This window comes from Durio zibethinus, chromosome 21 (assembly GCF_047325235.1).
Source record: "Durio zibethinus cultivar Kanyao isolate XHJ-2024 chromosome 21, ASM4732523v1, whole genome shotgun sequence".
NCBI lineage: Eukaryota > Viridiplantae > Streptophyta > Magnoliopsida > Malvales > Malvaceae > Durio > Durio zibethinus.
Genome location: NC_143182.1, coordinates 11,406,110 through 11,417,862, shown reverse-complemented (window position 1 = coordinate 11,417,862; position 11,753 = coordinate 11,406,110). Strand labels below are relative to the sequence as shown.

The following is an 11,753-nucleotide window of genomic DNA, read 5'->3' as shown; positions in this document are numbered from 1 at the left end:
TATTATTGTTCATGTTATCGAAAAATATGTTAATACTTGAATTTTTTTAAAATAAATTTTTTAACAAGTTGGGATCATGGATTCGGAGTCTGATCCCATTGAGCAAATTATGGTCTCATCCACTTCTTTTCATATGCTCTGGTTATAGAACAAATCATTTCCAACAAAAAATTAAAAAAAAAAAAGTAAAAATAAAATAGGAGAAAGTTCTTTTGCCCATGAACCAATGAATTTAATAATATCGTGAAAATTTTAAATTTTATGAATGAAAATAATTTTTCATTATATGTATATTATAAAAAAAAAATTATTTTAAAAAAATTCAAGTATTAACATATTTTTCGATAACATGAACAATAATATACTTTACGTTGTTTAAATAAAGGCCTTTCGCCCCCAACCGAAGGCAACTAAGCTACAAATCCGCCTTTCACAGGTCGACCATATCTTATACACTGTATTTGCAACTTGCTATCGAGTTTGTGCGATTATTTAGAGCTCGGATCACGGATAATTACATTCTATTTGATTAAAATAGACATTAAATTTGACAATTCATATATCATGTCAATATCCCATACATGAAACATACATATATTTTTTTTTTATTAAATTCATATATAGTTTTTGTCAAAATTTAAATCGTATCACTTTTATATATTTTTTTGTATCGTTTTCATAATATTTGATGTCTAAAATTACTGGATCTAACCTGAATCAAATGAAAAATATTACTTTAAAGATAAACTGATTTAAAAGGCAAAAGGGAAATGAATAATTTTATTTAAGTTTATCAACCCAAACTAGCTTGTGAAACTACATAAAAGGAATACCATTAACATGATGAGTATCTTATAAATTGCCTTTCTCACAAGCACAAACAATGATGCCCCATAGTTCTTACAATAGATATAAATAATCACATGAGTTTCTTTGATTCATGCATATGTGAACAACTTTAGTGTTGATTTCTTTTTTTCTCTTTGAATCATAAACAATATAAGCCATGCAAAATAGTGCTGACTTTGGACTTTAATTGAATCGGGAAGTTGGACTGACATTAGTTCTTTTGGTGAACGGCAATTTGGTGGATGTCCATGTCTTTCAACATTACAGAACGTCCACAAGAATCACATGGAGCAGTCCTTGAGCCACAAAGGCTCTCATGTTCAGAAAGTCCTCTTAATCTGTCACGAACGTCCATGGCAGAGCTTCCAGCTTGAACCATGTCTCCACAAAACCGACACGTAATTAGACGCAGGGGACAATCTGAAGCTTGGTGTTGCACCTGTCCCAACATACTGAAAATTAATAAAGATATCTAGATCAACAAGAAAAGAAAGATGCAATCAAGGCTTCCACTTTCCAATCACCAACTTTTCAATTTCTCATTTTGATATCAGATTTAATGACAGACTCCAATCATTGTGGTCACTCCAGGAGCTAAACAAAAGATCATCATGTTCCTTTAACTAGCTTAGGTGATTTACACATCAAACATAAAATGTTGTGTTTTTAAAAAGACAAAACAAAATGTTGAACTGAGTTTAGAAATGCCACAGTGATGGCGTGCCAGCGATTTGAGGTTGTCTTTTATGAACACTTCCAACAATTTCAAACCTTAAATTTTGATTGATAATGTCTAAGACATGTCAACAGCACTGGCATCTCTAAATGTCTAATAATGTATTTACAACCTAAAAGAACACAAGAAACCCTAATTTACAATTAAGTATTCATACTCATTCCTAGTCATCCTCTGCTGGCTTAAAAGGGGGCTAGTGGATATGCCATCTGGAACTGGCACAGAATGACACACTTTAAGTAATGCATATGCAACATTATAATAGAACCAGAACACACACTTCAAGTAATGCACATGCAACATTCTAATAGAACCAGAACAATAGTTGTCAGATTCGCGAATTAGCTTATGTTCCACTTCTGAAATAAATTAACAAAAATTGGCAGTAATAATGCCCTAGTTAATTCAAATATAGTAAATTGAAATGAATTTTCTGTAGAAAGAAGTGTGGCCTACCATGTCTTCCTTCTCAAGGACAACTCCACAAGGACACCTAAGTGGTTCATGGAACACTTTCAGGTGCTTCTCCATCTCTCCCAGTTGAAAAGCTTGCCCACATTTGTCACAATGCACATGATTTTTGGCCTCTTCAATCCTTAGAACAATTCCGCAACCAACATGTGGACAAACAACATTATGTCTACTACAGTATGCTTCATGCAGTGCTATACTCCTACTGGGTATAAAATGCTTGCAGTTCCGGCACTCCACATTATCAACCTCCATCGCAGATGAATGCACAGCTTGTTGACCCACCTTATGCTTGCTGTTCTCTTGAACATGCACCGATACCTGGTACTTGGTTGTTCCTTTGAAGCCATAGACTGCAAGGCTATAAGTACCAGCACCCAAGTTCCCATCTTTGGAGCTGAGGATCAAAGTCTTTGAGCCAACATCATGGGAAGACCATTCATGTTGGTGCCAGTTTGGGAATATAAGGGGATGCTTGGATACATAAAGATCAGTATCTCCACCATTCGCCTCTGCATCTATCTTGACCTCTATTTTGGCATCGTCCAAAACAATTTTTTCCCATGTATTCTCATCAATTGAGAACTTATAATACAAGTAATTTCCTTCCTCAACCAATCCAGAGTCTGATGTACCAAACACAAGTGGTTTTAAGACGTATTGATCTGTCCTCTCTGATTCAACACCAGGGTTGACTATATCCACCTCAATATCTGTTTCCAAGACAGATATGCTTGAAGAGGGTTTTAGCTCAAGCACACGTAACCTGTACGTCAACTCCCCATATTTAACTGTGAGAATGTCATCTTGAGAAAGGGTAGCATGCTGACGAAGGCTTGTTTCAAGAATAGCCTTGTGATTGGGTAAGTCAGAAAAGCCAATTCCATCAGGTTGAAGTTTAGCATATGTTCCTTTTGAAAGTCGAACATAACGAACCTCAACCAAGGGAGACTTTGGAGTGTCCACAGGGAACAAATTACTCCATACATGGGGAGGAATTGCAACAGAACCTTCATCAGCAGTGAATTCCAAGACACCCGAATGAGTAGTCCTATTATTCTCCTTCTCACCACCCTTAATCGCTGAAGAACCCCCTTGATGAACCACCAACAACTGAAAGTACATCGGTCCCTTGTCAAATGCACCTTGATTAGACAATTCTGTGAAACATGATGGTGGCAACTTGATCTTATCTCCACTACCCTGAAAACGTACAGCTTCTAAGATCCTACAAAAAACTATTCCTCCTCCCGCAAGCAAACTTTCTACCATTTGTTGTTCAGCCTACAAAGGAAGAAAATGGTTAGAAATGCCCATTACTAAATAAAGCAAAAAATGTCATAATGCAACACATTCTGCTCATATGTAAACCATCTAAGCAAGCACTAGTCTTCTCTATACATACGTTGTGTGGAGTCTACCATGGTGAAATTATCATAAAAGTAAAGGTGCAGTCGTGCAGACCTCATACCTAGTCCGTGGTAGATTAAAATATCCAAACAGAATAGTTAACTAAGGGTCAGTTCAACGATTAGAACCTAAAACTTTGAAATTTGGGGTCTCCAGGTTAGAATCTTGGGAAAAGGGAGGTTAGGGTTTATGGAATCGACGACGATCAATTTCTGCCTAACAATGACCAAAAAAACAATTTCTGCTTTATCATAATTACAATCCTAAAAGAATTACTTATAAATTCAATAGAAGAGTCCATAATAAAATCAATAAATTGATTTTTAGAACTTTAAAGCAGGGATCGGGGACTAGTAGTACCTTGAGCTGAGCTTCAATGGCGTCAAGCCTTCTAGATCTCTGAGCAGCTTCAATGGCATCTCGCTGCTTCTTAGCCTCTTCTTTCGCTTTCCTCTCTTTCTCCAATTTCAACTTGGCCCTTTCCTTCCTCTCCCTCTGTTCTTTATCAAGCTTCTCTCTCGCTCTCCTTAGCTCAAAATCCATAACTCAAACAAATTCCTCTTTCAAAAGTTCGATCGAAAATTTCGAGATTGGTTTGGGTACGTGGTTTTATTTTTAGATTGTTTTGAAATTTGCGATATTCGATTAATAAAAAGGGTTCGCAGAGTTAGATTTCGTGTTGCCCAAGACTCCAGGAAAGGCGAGGACGGTTTGGTTTTCTGTTTCTATTAGTTCGAGAAAGGTCTGGGCCTTTCTAGAGACAAGATGGGCTGGGTTTAGAGTTGGACACAATTTTAGGCTTGTTATTTGGTTTGTGTTTATAGGTTGAGGCCCTCGAATTTAATGGTTGAAATTGAACTAAGCTTTTTAAAAGCCCAAAGGTGAACCAACTGGAATACGGCTATCCTTTCTTAATTAAAAAAAAAAAAGAAAGTTATTTTCTCAATATACCTCATTTGAAATTCTAACAAAATTAAATATATTAGTCACTAACCTCACATATAAATATTTATTTTTTTGTACAAAAGAGTGGTTATCCACTTTACACTATACAGACCCGTGGCTTAGATAAATTCATAAAATCATTCTAAAATTTAGGTAAACCATTTTGAAGAAAATGAAATAACTCAATTTGAATTTCATTGCAGATGTGGTACGATGTGATAGAATTTATCGTATTATCCATTGAATTTAAATATTAATTTTAATAAAATTTATTTAATATATTTATTAATTAAACTTTTTAATCATAATTATAATAATTATTTTTTTCACTCACAATTATAATAATATTTATTAATTTTTAATTTTATTAAAATCAATTTTACTGTCCCTTTAAATAGAATCTAAAACCCATACATTAAAATTAAAGTTCTCTAAGTATTGCACAAATATTATCCTTTTTTGGCCATAGAAGAACAAAAGCTCAAGGAAAAATTATTCATCGTTTATGTATATTTTAACGAGAATTTAAAATAAAATAATAAATATATCAACACAAATTATATATTATATTCAAATTTTATTTAAAGTAAAAAGACAAGTGCCAAAAATTTATTCCATTCAAGTTTCAAAAGCTTTAAAGTCAAATTAAATTAATAATCATATAAGATTGAATTTTATGGAACAATTAGAAGAACCAAAAATTAATCTATTTGATTAAACTCAAGTTCATCATAAATTAATTAAATTCATAAGCATAAGCCAATGGTCAATCATAATCAACATTTAAACATAAAGATAAAATATATTTTCAAAAATTAGTATACTTGAAAATTGTTTTTAATTAAATTGGGAATAGGTTTTCTTTTGTTTTCAATTAATTTTTGGGGAAAAAAAAGCTGTATTAATTCATAAAAATGTTAACAAAATGTGTGTTTTAATTTATTTAAGCTTTTACATTTTGAATTCATCACTTTGAAAATTAAATTAATATAAAGTTAAAGAGTTTGTTTCTTCAGCAATGCTATTATCCTTGTGATCCAAAATTTTGAGAATATTGTCCAGGGCATCTTTGGCAGCCCTGTTATGTGCAATTTCCTTCTTGAGACTACAAGCACCTCTTCCCACAAGTTGGTCATCTATGAACACATTAAAAGCTGTGCTTTCTTTCCATAAATCTTCAAATTTTACTTTTAAATTTCTCTTCTGACACACTTCATATAATTGCGTCACTGGGTGTATCTTCAGGGTCTCTCGCCTGATTATGGGCTCCAACAAATCCTTGAAAACCTATACATCCAAAAATAAATAAATTCTCTTCTTGCTTATATATATATAAGTTTAGGACGAAAGAAATCTTCGATACAGGGTTAGGGCAAATCTCATGTCTGATAAATGATTTGTAAAAATGATTTATATTAAATTTACAAATCATTTATTAAAATAAATTATTAAGATTCAAACTTAAAATTTACAAATGAATATTTAATTTTATCAACTTAACCAATCTTATTGACTACTTTTATTGTATTACAAAATTCATTGCACTATATTCTAATAATGAAAACTGTTCAACCCCATCCAACATTATTATTGGAATTATGTGACCTAAAAACTTGTTGCATTTATAAGTTCATATTAATAAGAGAAAATTTGCCAAAAATTTTGAAAAAAAAATTCGATGTCAATGTTATAAAGTGTCCAAATTATTAAATTTAATCAAATAATTAAAATCCTAAACTTTAAACCGTAATTATTATTGAAAAACCATTTTATTTAAGTAAGACTATTTTGTCCAACATTTCAATTGTCTGGCTTATTCAACAAATTATGTATTTTTATTTATTTTACATAAGCTTTTTTTTTTGTATTTGAAGTACGGAAATTTAAATTTTAATCATTAAAATTAAAAATAAAATATTTTACTAACAAATTACGTGACTATTGATTTATTTTGACTTTAGAACCTTTGGAATGGGAGATAATTTATGTAAATTCACGAAAGGTTGCAAGGAGTTAAAGGTGAAAGTGAAAGGAAAATGTAAGGTACCTTCCATACGATATCAATGGAGAAATTGGCGTCAATGAAAACGGCGCCGATTACAGATTCAACAAGATCGGCTAATGCCTTTGGCACGTCGACCAGTCCATTAGAATGCAAAGGATAGCGCTGTATTTCTTGAGAAAATTGTCGAATCTGTGGAAATTTCTAGATTAGATTATAGCTTGAAAAGTCCAATTTACAAAATCGACCAAAAAATAGAATCACTATACTAATACAAGCATAAGTATAAAAAAAAAAAAACCCATAATCAAAATTAAATAATCATCCAAATAATTATCATTTTATTGTAATTAATTGAATTTTCAAATATTTATTATTATCAATTAAATTTTTATTAGAAATTAATCATCAATATTTATTTTTAAAATAAATATTTAAAAGATTAATTAGATGAAAATAAATATTTATGGTTCAATTAATTATAATAAAATAATAAAAATTTAAATAATTATTTAATTTTTGTTTAAAAGTTTTTTTTTTCTTTTTTATACGTAAGCCATTAGTCTATGTATTTATGACCAATAATGGCCCATGCAGCCAAGCTGAAGATGCTTTGGTGACTTGAAGACAAACGAATAATGGATGCCTTTACTGACAAAATCTAACCATAATCCTGATGTAAAAGGAATTCACTAAGCTACAAATCTTAATTTAGAACATAAGACAATAATCCATGATTATTTGTCCTAAACCTTGCCATTTTCAAACATAGACATAGTCATAGCTACGATGCAGCAACTTGAAATTATTCCACGGTACAATATTTTCACATGCAATTTATATAGTTTTTTATTTTTACGCTGTGATCAAATTTTTTTACCTTAAATGATCTCTTGGTCCGACCAAAATTTAACCCAAACTGACAAACCAATGAAAATCAATGGACAATTAATCGTTCGGATCCTCCAAAAACAAGTACATAGTTCAAGGGAAAAAAAAAAAAAAAAAAACCTCATAAAATGGTGAATCTCTAAACTTTTCTAGTATATTTCAGCAAGTCAACTCAGACCAAGTATCTGGAAAGTAGAAACATCACTATCGAAAAAAGATTTCAACAACTAAAACATTAGACGCAAAATTCGACTTCCTATAACCATTGATGACTTACCCAATGATCATAGTTTTTTTTATTAACATCCAACTCTTAGATCTAATTTAGTAGTGTTCGTGCAGTTGAAAAAAATGTTTAAAATGTAATTAGAAAAATATGATTTAAGAATTTTTTTTTTAAAGTTATGATTTAAAAGTTTTAAGTGTCTAACATGATTGTGAAAAAATATGTAAAAAATTAAAATATCTAAAATAATATACATAAAATAATAAAAATTTAAAGACACGGGGGCAACCACTTTCCAAGAAAACCTCGAGAGGTTTTTTTTTTTTTTTTTGAGTTTGCATATCAAACTTTTAAATAAAAAAGTATTTTTTTTTAGTATTAATGTGAGATAAAAACAGCTTTGGAACCATTTTCAATCTCAATACTAAACTAATCGTTAGGCTAAAATTAAAGAAACAAACTAATATATTATCTCCTAAAAAAGTATAAAGCTAATTCTCATAATATTAGAGATTTTTATCTTCTTATTTCATCTAAAAACAATTTAAAAAATAAGTCTTGTTGACACTTACCTGCTTCTCAAGAAGAGGTTTCTTATGACGCAAAAAGCGATGCAGCCCATGTTTAATGGCAACACGAGCCAGCTTCTCCGTATCAACATTAGCCGCTCGGAGCCTGGTCAAATCCCCCGGCGGCAAATCAGGGTACTCGAAGTACTGGTGTTTGGTGAACAGTAGGTTAAGCACAGAATCACCCACGTACTCTAACCGCTCGTTGGATAAGCCGTGTCCCAGCGACACATGTGTAAAAGCTTCTTCTAACAACCGTTTGTTGGTAAACTCATAGCCCAATATCTCCTCCACTTCATTGAGATTCGGCAGCGAGTCTATTATATTTTGAGTTGACTCGACTGCTGATTCGTTTTCTTTTTCGTTAACTTGCAGCTTTTGTAATTGATCCGATATTTGCTCCTCTTGGGTTTTCATGGCTGTCATTGTAAAATGCAAAAGCAAAGAGATTGATGAAATCAAACTGCTAGTAGGATTATTTATAAAGAGAAAAAGATTTCGACGATAGGAAAACGTTGAGTCATAAAAAAATAATAATTCCTTTATGGAAACAATAGATTCGATAATTATAAATAAGATACGAAAACATAAAAAAATATAATCTAAAATTTTAGTTAAAATCGTAAATAAATTTAATAAAAATATATATTTTATTTTAATAAATTCACATAAATTATGATATAATAATTTTTATATTTTACGTATAATTAATATAATATAAATATGATATAAATATATAAAATATCATATCTAAAAGATAAACCAAAAAAACCAATGTTATTTTTATAAAAACAAAAAAAAATTTCTGAAACCCATAATTACCTGTTTGGTCTAAAATTATATATTAAACTGTGACAAAAAAAAAATTGACATTGAATCAAAAAATTCAAGGCATGGAAATCTTTGAATTAAAATTAAATAATATCTAAGTTCTTATCATTTTATTACAATTAATCAATTAAGTTCTCATATTTTTATTTTCATCAATTGAATTTTTATTATACAAAAATTAATTAATTGCCCAGATTTATTTTTATCCATTTGAAAGTTCAATTAAATAAAAATAAATATTTAAAAAATTAATTTAATGAAAGTAAATTATTCAAAAACTCAATTAAATGAAAATAAATATTTTATATCTCAATTATATAATTTTTATTTAAGAAAATTTTGATATTTAAGCCTAAATTCAATCAATCAAACCAGTTGAATTTGATATGTAAAATGCTGCCAAAAGCATACCAGCTCAATTTGATATATAAGTATGCAAAGATTTTTTAGCCCTTTAGTAAAGCAAAAAGCTACTACAAGGAATCGCAGATGAGAGAGATTCTATCAGCCTAAATTAATTTTTTTTAATATAAACAAAATTGTAATCTTAAAATAAAAAATTATTAATAATAAAATTTAAAATTTAAAATTATTAAATATCATCTTTTAAATATAACTAAGAGGAGAAACTCAAAACCTCTTACCCATACCCTACTACAAGTCCCGTGCAGTACGAGTCGGGAAGAATCGAAAACTTTCTTTGATTATTTCAAAGTCAGTTAGAGGCGTCTAGGAGAAAACAATGTGCTCTAAACCTTTCGGTTTGTCTTGTTATAAGAAAGGAATTCAAATTCCACGCGTATAGAGATAATATATAATTTTATCTTTTGACTTAAATCAAATGTTCGGATGCTAAATGTTTTAAATTTTGATATGAGAAGCATTCTAATAGTACTCTTACCATGTGAAATATATTTTTCGTGTTTGATGGTTTGATTATTCAATTATTTATATAAATTTATATAGAAAAAAAAAACTATTAAATAGACTTATTTAGTTACAATTATTTTAAAGTATTATGACTTTTATAAAAAAGAAAAGCATTTATTTATGATTGTTTTATCTTCTAAATATTTCTTTATAACCATCACATAATTTCATCCTACACAATGTTGTCATTTTTTTTTTATAAAAATAAAAAATTATGATGCGAAGTTATCCTATTGTAAGGACAAGACACAAGAATTTGTTGGAGAGACTGATGATAGTGAAAATTGAATTTAGGTTTTATTAATTAATTGTTTTATTTTTATCAATTTAACTAACTCTATTATCTACACAATGTTATCATTGTCAATTGATCTTGGTATCAAAGTAAGTGTAAAGAGTGATAATGGGTTTTTTTTTTTAATATTATTAGATCTTGAATTGTATTTTGATATTATGTTTTAAAAACTATTTTTAAATCTAAATTTAAAGGTCCAAAAGATTTGTTTTTAATTTTGGTAAAAAAACCATAAATTTTGATTTTTTTTAAAGATTGTGATTTTATTTAAATTTGAAATTCAAATATTAAGTTTGATTTTGGTAATTATTGACAATCAAGTTTTTACCAAAAAGAAAAATAAATTTTGGTAAGATCTTAATAGATTAGGCAAATAAATTATCATGCAAAGATAATATTAATCATACAAATTCATGAAAAAATAAATATCATACAATAAATATAAAAATAAGAGTAAACAATTAAATATTATAAAAGTTATACAAAAATCACTAAAAAATGAAAGTAAACATTACCTCAATGAATCACTAGTTCCAACAAATTTTCACCATTAAAAAACTAATGCTTCATACTATAAATTTTAGCATTTCTTCCAAAAACTCCAAGTGAATCTTCCTGCAATTTTTTGCTTGATCGTTTTCTCTTTGTTAATTTAAAATTTTATCCAAATTTTTTCTCTCTTTAATGACCTTTGTTTGATCTTAATATGAATTGCTGTTAGCCCCCTTTTGATTTTAGATTCAAGATTCTTATACAATGATTGAATTCCTTTCGATTTAGAAAAAATTAATTCAATCAAATTTAAGATTTTTCTCTAAAATTTATTCTCTGTGTAATCTTTCTTTTTTTAATAGGTGAGTTTCAAGTCTTTTCAAAATTATTAAATCATTAAAGTTAAAATTTTAAATAGAATCCAATAGTTGAATTGAATTCAAGATTTTTCATACAAAATCACACACTTTTTTTTTTTATTTTTACCCTTTTTTATTTTTTTCCAAATTGATTTTGACTCTTTTGACTAAAAAAATAAAAATTAAATGAAAAATTAAAATATAAATAAAATTTAGAGCTTAATATTTGGATCCAACATTCACTTTTCTAATTAAAGTTCAATTGCACAATTAAAATTAAAATTCGAAGTTCAATGAATTTTAAAAAAATTTCAGACAAAATAAGATGTTTATAATTGTAAGAGCAAGACATATTATAGGTGTCAACAAGTATTTGTAAGAAAGATTGTTGATAGTGAAAATTGAATTTATGTTTTACAAATTAATTATTTTATTTTTATCAACTTAACTAACTTTATTACCTTCACAATGTTATCATTGTCGATTGATCTCAATATCAAAGTAAGTGTAAAGAGTGATAATGATTTGTATATATTTTTTTCAACAATGAAGTTTTGAAAAAAATGAAAATTAAAAATTTTATCTTTTTTTATATTTAAAATTATCAAAATTTGAATTAAAATTAAAATTTTAATATTCTATCAATAAATCGGTGGTTGTTGTCAAACCTTTTTATCTCTTTTGTTCTAAAAGTTAAAATTTTATATATTTTATTGTAAAAGTTAAAATAACAACAATATTAATAAG

General features: G+C 28.6%; 2 protein-coding genes across 4 annotated transcripts; both read right to left on the bottom strand.

Moving 5' to 3' along the window:
• Positions 1-830: 830 nt before the first annotated feature.
• On the bottom strand, positions 831-4,088 carry LOC111305615 (uncharacterized). 3 transcript variants are annotated; one of them, XM_089750294.1, is made up of 3 exons: positions 3,827-4,088; positions 2,042-3,340; positions 831-1,321 (listed from the first exon to the last, which is right to left on the bottom strand). In XM_089750294.1, exons 1-3 carry the CDS (start codon positions 4,007-4,009, stop codon positions 1,061-1,063), a joined length of 1,743 nt encoding a protein of 580 aa, XP_089606420.1. In that variant the 5' UTR covers positions 4,010-4,088; the 3' UTR covers positions 831-1,060. The 3 variants fall into 3 exon arrangements, with proteins under 3 accessions (XP_089606420.1, XP_022759039.1, XP_022759038.1); XM_022903304.2 differs by having other exon boundaries at positions 831-1,301; XM_022903303.2 differs by having other exon boundaries at positions 831-1,288.
• Positions 4,089-5,280: 1,192 nt separating this feature from the next.
• LOC111306505 (ribonuclease 3-like protein 3) lies at positions 5,281-8,617 on the bottom strand. Its single transcript, XM_089750632.1, has 3 exons — positions 8,103-8,617; positions 6,459-6,605; positions 5,281-5,698 (listed from the first exon to the last, which is right to left on the bottom strand). The coding sequence occupies exons 1-3, from the start codon at positions 8,523-8,525 to the stop codon at positions 5,396-5,398; spliced, it is 873 nt and encodes a 290-aa protein (XP_089606758.1). The 5' UTR covers positions 8,526-8,617; the 3' UTR covers positions 5,281-5,395.
• Between the last annotated feature and the right edge of the window lie 3,136 nt (positions 8,618-11,753).